General features: G+C 43.1%; 1 protein-coding gene across 9 annotated transcripts in view; it reads left to right on the top strand.

Annotated features, from left to right (window-relative positions):
• LOC122332919 (transmembrane protein 25) overlaps window positions 1-10,434 on the top strand; it is an 11,453-nt gene extending 1,019 nt beyond the window's left edge. Inside the window, exons 1-9 of one of the 9 annotated variants that reach the window (XM_043230396.1) lie at window positions 1-793; window positions 1,050-1,131; window positions 1,419-1,769; window positions 5,430-5,720; window positions 7,403-7,528; window positions 7,604-7,634; window positions 8,331-8,419; window positions 8,490-8,607; window positions 9,364-10,434. The exon at window positions 1-793 is cut by the window's left edge and continues 704 nt beyond it. In XM_043230396.1, the coding sequence (XP_043086331.1) occupies window positions 1,056-1,131; window positions 1,419-1,769; window positions 5,430-5,720; window positions 7,403-7,528; window positions 7,604-7,634; window positions 8,331-8,419; window positions 8,490-8,587 (1,062 nt within the window). In that variant the 5' untranslated portion in view covers window positions 1-793; window positions 1,050-1,055 and the 3' untranslated portion in view covers window positions 8,588-8,607; window positions 9,364-10,434. Of the gene's footprint in view, window positions 794-1,049; window positions 1,132-1,418; window positions 1,770-5,429; window positions 5,721-7,402; window positions 7,529-7,603; window positions 7,635-8,330; window positions 8,420-8,484; window positions 8,608-9,363 lie in introns of all 9 variants that reach the window. The other 8 variants (XM_043230390.1, XM_043230392.1, XM_043230393.1 and 5 more) reach the window with 8 other exon arrangements.
• The last annotated feature ends 2,066 nt before the right edge of the window (window positions 10,435-12,500 follow it).

Here is a 12,500-nt window from a genome sequence, read left to right as displayed (position 1 = left end):
ACTGTTTGATTAATAATAATGTATCTAATAATACTCTCTAGTATAGTGTTAAGAATGTTACTTTTAAAATGTAATAGATCACAGATTACGTAGGTAATGGTAGGGTTACTTTACTAACTGCTTAATTTTAAGTACTTTTTGATAACTTTCATCAGTTTCTAATAGATTCACAGCATGCAGGGTTATATTACAGTAGTGTTGAACACAGGTGCACTTTTTGTGCATTACTTTGAGTGTTCTCGCACACCCAGGAGCCTTGGATCTTCCCTTTCTTCAAACAGAAATCCTGGTTAGGAACAGGAGCCATAGATCCGTGATTCTGTACCCCTTACCTAAAGAAAAACTGAATTTCTGAACATAAAACAAGTTTCATAAAACCTAACAAAAGTCCTCTCTACACACACACACTTTAATGTACAGTTAAGATCACTAAAGCTGTTTGCCTCTCCCCATGTGCTCCTGTGATCATGAGTCAGAAAAGAACGTCTCACCTTGAAATGGTGCTTGAGAGCGACTCCCAAACACAGCACTGGACCGTTCCTTCATTGTTTTTAAACATTTTAATTGATTGCAATAATTAAAAAAAAAACATACTGAACAAGGCGGCATTAGGAAAACTTTCCTTTCCTTGAGGGCAACACGATGCAGTAGAGTGTTCAGGTACTAGTACATGTTAAGGATTAAATGTTTGAACGGCTTGCCATATTAGCGTGTGTGTGTGTGTGTGTGTGTGTGTGTGTGTGTTCTGAATGGCTCCTCAACCGGTCAGAGTCAGCAGCATCTCTCTGCACAGGTAAAACACTGAGTGTGTGAGATTCATGTGATGTACATCATATGTACAGTATCTGTGTGTGTGTGTGTGTGTGTGTGTTTGTGTGTGTGTTCTGCAGCTGTGAAATGATGATGATGATGATTCTGCATGTCAACCTCACACTGGAAACACTGTTTTGTGTTGCTGACTGATGAGTGAAGGATGCACTGCTTCGTTTACATGTGATTCAGACGAATAGCAGATGTGTATCGGTTGACTTGTGTGTGTGTGTGTTTAGGTGACTATGCCCCGTGTGTGTTTGAGGCAGAGGACACATCTGTCTGCTTTATTCTTTCACACTTTGTCCTGGGCCTGTTCAGGTAAGACAAAATAAACACACACACATAAATACACTCACATTGACAAGCTCTCTCACATTCCTTCTCTCACTCATACACACACACGTAGATTCTCTCTCTCACACACACACACACACACACACTCATGCACACTCACTCTCACTCACTCACTCATACACACACATACTCACTCACTCATTCAGTCTCTCTCGCTCTCTCTCTCTCTCTCTCTCTCTCTCTCTCTCACACACACACACACATTACAATCTAGTTTCCAAGTTGTTCTTGACTTTGTTTCTCTCTGACAGCATCCATTGACCCCGCCCCCAAAATTGACGGACAGCGGACCTCGTCAGTTACCGTACAGGAGAACGTCACTCAGCACTTCAGCTGCCAATCAGAGGGCTGGGATGCTCAAGCCCCGCCCCTACTCACCTGGTACCTGAACGGCGAGCGGCAGAGCGAGGTGACGGGCCGCCGGGGGGCGGGGCGTCTGGTGATGACATCACCGCAGGATTCCGGAACGCTTAAATACGGATCGGAGCGCAACAGCACGTTCACACTGAAACCGAAGCGCTGGGATCGAGAACTGGTGTGTGCCGCACAAAATCCTGTGAGAGGAGAGAGCTACAACGCCAGCGTCACCCTCAACGTGCAGTGTGAGTCCTCTTTACCTCAGAGTTCATTCTGCTTAGAAACATATATATATATATATATATATATATAGAAAGATTAATATAAACAATACTATACTACTAATAACAAAATTAATAATAAGATATTACATTTAATAATATAAATTATAAGTAATTATAATAGTGTCATAAAATATAAAGAACTATGTTACTGTACTGAGGTGTGTATATATATATGTATCTTAGAATCATAATTTACTGTTATTATTAGTATTCATAATAATGTTTAGATTTAATAACAATAATATATCTTAATTTTACTTAAGATTTATTTAATGTAAATTTTATTTACCATTCTTCTTAGTATATATATATATATATATATATATATATATATATATATATATATATATATATATACTAATGATGCACAACAAAGTGGAAATCCTAGAGCGCAAGGAACCATCGGGTCACCCTGGGATTGGTGTCCTTAGCCCAGGCCATCCATTGTAGCGGCGCATGCTCGGTCACCAGGGTGAACCTCCGGCCTAGGAGGTAGTAGCGCAGCTCCAGGACTGCCCACTTGACGGCCAGGGCTTCCTTCTCCACAACTGCGTAGTTTCTCTCAGCCGGGCACAGCTTCCTGCTGATATAAAGGACAGGATGCTCCTCACCTTCCTGTATCTGGGACAGTACGGCTCCAAGTCCCGTGTTGGAGGCATCCGTCTGCAGCAGAAAGGGGCAGCCAAAATCCGTGGCTCTGAGGACCGGCGCTGATGTTAGGGCTTCTTTTACTGCTTGGAACACATCCTCAGTGGTTGGTGTCCACAAAATCTTCTCTGGCTGCACCTTCCTGGTCAGGTCTGTTAGGAAGGCAGCTATAGACGAGAAGTTGGGGATAAAACATTGATAATAACCCGCCAACCCCAAAAAGGCTTGTACCTGGGACTTGGTCTGGGGCCCCAGGGCTTTCTGGACCGCTTCTACCTTGTGAGATCTATCTCTCCTGGGGCCGGATGAGGCCCCTTCCCACCTGAAATCCCAGGTACTGGACTTCAGCAAGGGTAAGGTGGCATTTGCGGGTGTTGGTGGTGAGTTCGGCGCCCCGCAGTTCAGACAGCACCCTCCGCAGGTGATCTAGATGGTCCTCCCAGGTCTCCGAACAACCACGTCATCCAGGTAAGCTGCTGCATAGAACTGATGGGGTCGTAGCACGATGTCCATCATTCTCTGGAATGTCGCGGGGGCCCCATAGAGGCCAAAGGGAAGGGTCCGGTACTGCCAGTGGCTACTGCTTGTAGAGAAGGCGGTCTTGGCGGATTCAGATAGGGGGACTTGCCAGTAGCCTTTCGTTAGGTCCAGAGTCCAGGCGGTCGAGCAGCTCATCGGGGCATGGGGTAACCATCGAACCCGAAGACCTCATTTAGGCGCCGGAAGTCGTTGCAAAAGCAGAGGGTGCCGACGGGTTTCGGAACCATGACAATGGGGACCACGGACTGCGGGACGGCTCAATTACCCCCAACTTCAACATTTGCTGGATCTCGGTCTCTATAGCTTGTCGACGAGCCTCTGGGACACGGTAGGGCTGCTGCTGGACGATGACTCCAGGGGCTGTCTGGATGTCGTGTTCCTCCACGTTGGTCCTCCCGGGATGAGGAGAGAACACATCAGAGTACTGACCGATTAGGTGCTGGAGTTCCCCCTTCTGGGAACTTCCCCCGACAGCTGCGGGTTGATATCCACAACCACGGGTTCGGAGACAGCGAGTGCGGCCAGGTAACAGGGCCAATCCACTCGATGACGGTATAGGGACCCTGCCAAGTAGCAAGGAACTTGCATGCTACTGTCGGAACGAGGACCATCACCCAGTTCTCAGGCTGGAACTCCCATAGTTGGGCGGCCCGATTGTATCCCGACAATATCTCCCTGGGAATGTCGAACTCGAACCACGAAGAGTTCGTGGGCGATGGACTTGGCCGTGGCTTTACGCAGAGGGACTGCTTCAGGGTACTGGGTGGCGTAATCGACAAACACCAGGATGTGTTCATATCCCCAGGCAGACTTTGGCAGCGGCCCCACTAGGTCCATCCCGATGCGCTCAAAGGGCACCTCGATGATGGGTAGTGGGGTTATCGGACTGGGGGGAGGTGGGACAAGCTTGATAGAACTGCTTGACCTTGGCCTCCAGGCCTGCCCAGTGAGACCGGTCCTGGATCCGTTGGATGGTGTTGACGGCGGCAAGGTGACCTGCCATCGGGTGTAAATGGGCCAGCCCCAGAACGCTCTCTTGCAGCGGGCACAACTAACAGTTTCTTCTCCTCCCCCCTTCGCTCGGCGACGCAGTAAAGCAGGCCATTTTCCATGACAAAGTGCTTTCCTTCCAAAAGGCCAGCAGTGTTTCAAGCGGTCATCTTCTTTTTGGGCCCGTGCAAAGGAGCCCCCTTCCGTCACCTATTGGAAAATATCCAGAAAAGGGTTAGAATTTTGGGAAGGGGACTCACCATCTCTCCCGCTGTCTGAGGCTAGAAGGTCTGGTTGACGTTGTGGTCCTCGGATCGGTTTCTGCCAATCGGTTTCAACGGCTCCCTCGAGGGCTGGCAGGCTGGGTGACGGTGGCCAATAGGCGATCGAACTGTGGTGCGAGGGAGCCGCCGGCCTGCTTACTGGCCGCAAGGTGCCTTCTGGCACGCGTCGCTCCTGGACCACCCTCCGGGAAAAGTGCGGTGCTCTTTCCCCCGGCTCCCAGTGTTGAGCCGTATCCGCCAGTTCGATTGCCTCGACCAGCTCCAGTGTGCTGGTAGGATTCTTCATCCTTACAGCCTGTCGATGAGTCCGGGGAAGGGCTCATAGGAAGCGATCGACTACGCGCTCCGCTACCTGGCTTGCTGATGGTGACCCCTCCAGGATCCAGTGCTGAGCCGTGTGAGCTCAGCTGCCTGAGCCCTGGCTGGTTGGTGGGGCTTGAACTCCCACTTGTGAAACTGCCGTGCCGCACAGACAGAGGACAGACCTAAATGGGAGAGTATTTCTCATTTAAGGTCCTCATAGCGACCGGCAGAGTGAGTGGGAGCGAAAAATAGGCACGCTGAACTTCACCGGTCAAGAGGGGAGCCACCACTATGAGGGAAGCGACCATTTTTTTTGGTCTCTTTTTTGGTCTTTAAGGTGCTTTTTATCCCAGTCTCCGTGGTGCCGTGGATGCTCTGGTGCAGAGGTCGGTCACACGCTGCTGTCTGAGAGGGAAAGAGAGAAATAACGTTAGTCCGTTTGCCATGGAGTCGTAGCTCAACCCGTTGTTCCTCCACGTGGGGCTTTATAGCCCTAACTTGATATATATATTATAATGTATAATACATTATTTTATTCATTTTTTTAGATTTTTAATTTTCATTTTACATTTTATTATAATTTACATTATATTATTATTATTATTAATAATAATAATAATAATAATAATACAAATAAAGGTATACATTACTATAGATGTTGTGACATTAATGATAATAATGTTATACATTAATATAAATTAGAATAAGATGCCAAATGTTATATATTAATATGAAAGTTATAGTATTAGCGAAGCTGTTTATTATATAAATATAAAATCAGAGTTTGGTTTAATGTAATATTGAGACTTTGGTATGCAGTAGAACGTGTATAGAGTTGAGTAGAGTTGTGTTTCAGTCCAGCCGGAGATCCTGCGTGTGGACGCTCACTACAGCCAGAGCTCGGACCCCGGACTCGCCCTCATTCTCTTCGCTTTGGTTCGCTCCAACCCCCCCGCCTCCATCCGCTGGGTGGACCAGTCCGGTCAGCTGCTGGCCAACAGCTCCGACTTCCTCATCCTGGACTCACGCAGCTTCCCCTGGCTGACCAATCACAGCCTGCAGCTCACTCTCAGCAGCCTATCAGGAAACATCACCGTGAGCGCCAACAACAGCCTCGGCTCCGCCCACAGCAACCTCACGCTCACAGGTGACATCATCAGTCTTTATTACTAGTGATGGGCAGCACGAGGATGAGGGTGATGATGATGATGATGATGAGGGTGATGATGATGATGAGGATGAGGATGAGGATGAGGATGAGGGTGATGATGAGGATGATGATGATGATGATGATGATGATGATGATGATGATGATGAGGGTGAGGGTGATGATGAGGATGAGGATGATGATGAGGGTGATGATGAGGATGATGATGATGATGATGATGAGGGTGAGGGTGAGGATGAGGATGATGATGAGGGTGATGATGAGGATGATGATGATGAGGATGATGATGATGATGATGGATGATGATGGTGATGATGATGATGATGATGATGATGATGAGGGTGAGGGTGAGGATGATGATGATGATGATGATGAGGATGATGATGATGATGAGGATGATGATGAGGGTGAGGGTGATGATGAGGATGAGGGTGATGATGAGGATGATGATGAGGGTGATGATGAGGGTGATGATGAGGATGATGATGAGGATGATGATGATGATGAGGGTGATGATGAGGGTGATGATGAGGATGATGATGAGGATGAGGATGATGATGATGATGAGGGTGAGGGTGAGGATGAGGATGATGATGAGGGTGATGATGGATGATGATGATGATGAGGATGAGGATGATGATGATGATGATGAGGGTGATGATGAGGGTGATGATGAGGATGATGATGAGGATGAGGATGATGATGATGATGATGAGGGTGAGGATGAGGATGAGGATGAGGATGAGGATGAGGATGAGGATGAGGATGAGGGTGAGGATGATGCTGGACACAAACTCCTCCCAGTGCTTGTAGTTCAGAAGCTCTGATCTTCAGGCGTCATGAATCCTGAACTAAAACCAGCACATGGTTTCTATGTGTCTCTAGAGAACAGAAACAGTCATAAGAGCACAGATATATTTATAGAAATAGACAACAATACACTGTTTGACTCAAAATTATACATTTCTCTATTATGACAATTTATCAAAACTTAATTTTTGCTCCCTGAGATTCTCAGATTGTTGTTGGATCCTAACAAACCAGACATCAGTGGAAAGATTAGTTATGATCTGTTTCAAAACTTATGACTGTGCTCCAAGATCACATTTTAATTCTTATAATTGCCTGTTATTATATTAATGGAATCAATGCAATGAAAAAAAAAACAGTTCTATACCATTCAAAATTAATGTTAAAATATTGAAAAAAAAATTATGTAAAAAATATTTTTTTATTACTGTATGATTATATTCTTGTAGCTTATGTATTTAGTTTTTAAGTCAATAAAGTCTTCAGAGAGATCTCCCTCTAGAGGTGAACTATTTCTAAACATTTCCAAACAGTGAAGAAGAAGAAGACTGAGATCACGTGACTGAGGAGGAGAGAAACACACACCGATTTAACACGAAAGATTCATCAAGGTTTCAGAGCTTCACCAAGCACTGCTCAAACACACACACATCACTATTTATTAATCAGAAGTGTTTCCTGAGCAGTAAATCAGTGTATTATTCTGACTTCTGAAGATCAAGTGACTCTGAAGACTGGAGGAATGATGCTGAAAATCACAGAAATAAAGGACTCTTAAACACGTTCACACAGAAAATGAAAAACGAATGAGAATAATACTTGAGTATTTTTGCTGGATGTTGTTCCTCCAGAGTTCCTTCAGTCTCGTGTGGAGGTGCCGGTGTTCGGGATCGTGACGGGTGGAGTCGCCGGCTTCATCACCCTCCTCATCTTCACTCTGATGGTGTTCTTCCTCCTCCAGAAGGACAAGACTAAAGGTGTGTGAGCGTGATCTCAGCACACTTCCTCTCTGAAGATGTCTCTGTCTGATCTCTGTGTTGTGTTGTTTTCAGAGGAACCTGCCCTGCATCTCTCCTGCAAACGGTGTGTGTGTGTGTGTGAGAGAGAGCTGATCAGGTGTGTGTGTGTGTGTGTGAGGTGATCTGGTGTGTCTGTGTGTGAGAGAGAGAGGTGATCTGATGTGTGTGTGTGTGTGTGTGAGAGGTGATCTGATGTGTGTGTGTGTGTGTGTGTGTGTGAGAGGTGATCTGATGTGTGTGTGTGTGTGTGTGTGTGTGTGTGAGAGGTGATCTGATGTGTGTGTGTGTGTGTGTCTCTGTGTGTGTGTGTGAGTGTGATGTGTGTGTGAGTGTGTGTGTGTGAGAGAGAGAGCTGATCAGGTGTGTGTGTGTGAGAGAGGTGATCTGTTTGTGTGTGTGTGTGTGTGTGTGTGTGTGTGGCGATCTGATCTGATGTGTGTGTGTGTGTGTGTGTGTGTGATCTGATCTGATGTGTGTGTGTGTGTGTGTGTGTGTGTGAGAGGTGATCTGATGTGTGTGTGTGTGTGTGTGTGTGTCTCTGTGTGTGTGTGTGAGGTGATCTGATGTGTGTGTGAGTGTGTGTGTGTGAGAGAGAGAGCTGATCAGGTGTGTGTGTGTGAGAGAGGTGATCTGATGTGTTTGTGTGTGTGTGTGTGATCTGATCTGATGTGTGTGTGTGTGTGTGTGTGTGGCGATCTGATCTGATGTGTGTGTGTGTGTGTGATCTGATCTGATGTGTGTGTGTGTGTGTGTGCAGCAGCAGCAGCGAGAACGGTGTGTATCTTCCGCGGGAGAACATGTCTCTTCCGTCTCACGTGCAGCTGAATGATGACGGATCTCTCTGTAAAGGTGAGTGTGTTCCTCTCTGAGCTCCGGGGCCGGGGCCCGTCTCTGACCCCTGCGGTGTGTTTCAGGACAGCAGAGCTCCAGACCCAGCTCTCTGGAGAGGAGACGAGCCGAGGACGACGAGGAGGACCTGTCTGCGGCCTACGCTGCCCGAGGTCAGAGGTCACCTGATCGTGATCCAGTCCCTGCAGGTCCAACTGTCAGAACGTCTCATTATTACATTTAGAAATAATATAAGTCTTAGTAAATAAAATGAAATGATTCTGCAAGTAAATGTTAAAACGTTCCACAACGAGTCTTTTAAATGGATCAGATAACATTTAGACATTTTATAAAGCAAACATAAATAATAGTGAAATCAGGACTATTGAGGTTCATTAAAACTAAAGCCATTAAAACGAAATAAAATAAATACATATTTTATTTTAGCTGTACCGGCTACGACTGTGTTTCGTTTCACGTGATGTCTTAAATTAATGCTGTCAGATGATTTATCATATTTAATTGCATTTAAAATAAAGGTTTTGTTTACATTATAAATGAGTGTGTATTTATTATCTATATATAATTAAAAACACATACATTTATGAAAAATATGTTTATATATTCAATATATTTGTATATAATGTAATATAAAATATAATATGACAGTATTTACATACATTTAAAGCATATACTGTGTGTGTATTTCTATATTTGTAATAAATAAACAGTACACTTATATATTTTATGTAAACATAAACCTTTATTCTGGATGGGATTAATCATCTGACAGCAATCATTAAAATAGATAACCCTAAAACTGACATTTTTAAAAATGCATAAAAACCATCTAGACATATTTAAAGGAAAATTGGAATTAAAAATATTTCTAAATGTTGTAATAGTATATCAGTAATATTAAAGTAGTATGATTGGAAGCAGCTTTATTTGTTGATGTGTTTCAGGGTTCGCTCGCTATCCGATGGTTGGCTACATCTACAAGGTCAGCAGCACCAGCAGCGACGAGATCTGGCTCTGATTGACCTCTGACCTCTGAACCTCTCAGACATCGAGCCTCATTTCTGAGATCTCACCGTGATTGACTGACAGCGCTGAAGAACTGCATTACCCATAATCCCTGATCCGAGAAACCACTGTTACTATGGAAACGCCAATCAGAAGCTATTTCCACAATAGCTAGACTACATCAGCTAACTGATGATGATGATGATGATGATGAGAAATCAGAGCAAGAGTTAAAATCACAGACCGACTCAAACACAGGGAATCATGGGATCTGTAGTTCATTCAGAAGCAACTTTAATATTATTTTTTGTGTTTCTTCATCAGATGTGATCATTTTCTCTCAGTTCTCGTGTCATGGTCTTCTCTAAACATTTAAACAGTATTTCAGCTGGACAATGTTTTTTTTTCATTAGTAGCGTTTTTAATTAAAAACACATGTTTATCATTTAGTTTCAGAGGATTCAGAGAACGTTCAAAAGGAACGTTTACACAACGTTTGCAGAACGTTAGCGAAACCTCCTCGTCAGCAGAACGCTCTTCTAGTCTGCACTGATTCACACGAAACCGTCGGACTGAACATAATTACATGAATAATGAATCAGACAGACTGTACATGTGTGCTTTCCTCAGTATTTACCCACAGTTCTTTGCTGCTATATGGAATGCGCATTGTTTTCGTGAAATATAAGGGAAACCTGCAGATATGTGAGAGATATATATATATATATATTTAAATGAATATAAAGAGTATTACCGGTAAGGTGTTATGATCATCTGTGTGTGTATATTTACTGTAAGTATGTTTGTAAAGCTCATTATGAATCTGTATATATGAATATATTTCATAACGCATGCCACTGTGTTTCCATCCAGCAGGGGGCGCTGCTAGTTAACCTCCAGGCTGTTAACCAGAGCCTAACTAGTTCTAGTTAATTGTTCCAGCGATTATCTGTCTCTCGTGAATGATCAGTCATATGATGAAATACCTCAATAAATCATAATAAGTCTCAGAGGTCCTCGCTTTCACTGCAAGAAAATACAGTAAGAAAGGAGAAGATCAGAAGAAGATCAGACAGGGTCTTCAGAGCGGCGTGGAACGGTTCTTCAGGGTCTGTGTGTGTTCTCGAGGAGGCAGGTGTTTGTGGTTCTCTGTTTCTGCGCCGGAAGTCAGACGCAGATCTTTCATGTTTCTGCTCGTATTAATCTCAAACTACCAAAACAACCATAAAACTCACGAGAGAGAGGAGATCTCCCGTTCGATCCAAGCACAGCCGACTTCTTTTATTACGATAGAGTTATTGTCGAGTTTTGGTTCAGCTGATGTTTGACTCGTTCAGGTTCAGGTCGAGCTCGTGATCGTGTCGTGTCGGTTTCTGACTTCCTGTTCGTCGACTCGTCTTCAGATCGCTCCACATCTGCAGCTCCTCAGGTCTGTGCTGAACTTCATCTCTCTTTGACTAAATTTAGGTAAAGTTTTAATCAAACAACTTTCAACTGAAGTTTAACTTTATTTTAAACATAATTTTATTTTATGTTTGTTTATAACGACGAATTCGTTGCTCCTTAAAAAATTAATTCATGTTTATACTTTGGTTTATTATTTTTTAAATCACGCTCAAATGCAATAAATTCAGATTAAAATAGTATTTGTCTCACACACACACACACACACACACACACACACACACACACACACACACACACACACACACGCAGGGAAAGGCTTTTTACAACAAAAACTAAAGAAAGGAAAAAGAAAGAAGAAAAAGTGCAGGCATTATTAAAAATTAAAAGGAATAGGAGACAAATTATTTACAGAGTTTTGGATGTTACTTGTGTTAGAGGATGTAGAAATAAAGAGAATAAAGTTGGTTATTTTATGAGGCCTAAAATAAAGTTATCATATTAACAGACAATAATGAAGTGTTATTAAATCTATCACATAATGAGAAGGTTTTTACTGTCTCTGTGTTCTCTCTTCTCTCGTGTGTTTTATCTTGAGGTTTTGATGAAGGCAGTCAGAGACGAGATGTTTGAGATGATGGCGTCTCTGAAAGTCTCTCCACAAAATGGAGGAAACTGACTTCAGCTCTTTGTCTTTATTTACAGGCAGACGAAGAGATTATTAATAACAGAAAGAATCCTAATAATAAGATCTGATGAGAGATGGAGAGACGTGTGTTTGTGTTCTTCTGTCTGCTGGGGATCCTCACGTCTGAAGGTCAAAATCTGTCTTTTATGAATCAATAAAGTATCGTTCTAACATTAAAAGTTCATAAATGCAGCTATAAATGCATCTAGAACGTTTAATCGTTGTATTTTCATACTTTATTAACAATAAATGTGTCATTTCTAAATGATTCTGTGATTTACAAACGATGTCGGTGGTTCATAAGACATTTATATAAATGATTAATAAACTATTTAAAAGTAAATCTTGTTATTTAGACACAGAGAGAGATGCCTTTTTTTTCTTTAAATCTCTGTATTGTGTTCATTTTTTCTGTTAAATGAAGAAAAAGGTATTTATGAACGGCTTGCTAATGACTTTTAGTTTTGGGGCGATGCTTTATAAAGGACTGAAGGTTTATTAACTCTTATCTACTGATAGTAGTGTGTAGTTATTATAAAGTGCACTGGACTGGATTCGTTTTTTTCAGAATGATCTTCATGAAATATTAATGTGATCTAATGATAACTTTGCAGTCGCTTCGAACATGCCGAAGATCACCGTTGATACCCAGAATAAGGTCCTGAAATGTGAGAAAGGAACGTTTAAAGGAAAGGATCCAGAACTGAAGCGTTATGAGGATTCTGATGTCTATCAGTGTTCTTCAGAGAACTGTGATGAAAACACCTGCCCAAAAGCCTTAGTAAAGATCCTGGGTGAGTAGAACCTCCATCAGTGAGAAGAACCTCCATCACCTCCACCTGAACTACAGCAGAGCTGACAGAAACTAAATGAATCAGAGGAAACAGAGCAGAGCTTTCTAGAAGAGATAGTAACTAACTATGAGTTTAATGCATTAATTATGTCGTGAAATTCATTTCATAAAGACCTTAAGAACGTTTGTAA

The sequence above is a fragment of the Puntigrus tetrazona genome, unplaced genomic scaffold (genome assembly GCF_018831695.1).
Source record: "Puntigrus tetrazona isolate hp1 unplaced genomic scaffold, ASM1883169v1 S000000150, whole genome shotgun sequence".
NCBI lineage: Eukaryota > Metazoa > Chordata > Actinopteri > Cypriniformes > Cyprinidae > Puntigrus > Puntigrus tetrazona.
Note: the sequence above shows the minus strand (reverse complement) of the source record. Positions and strands in the feature narration are given on the sequence as shown.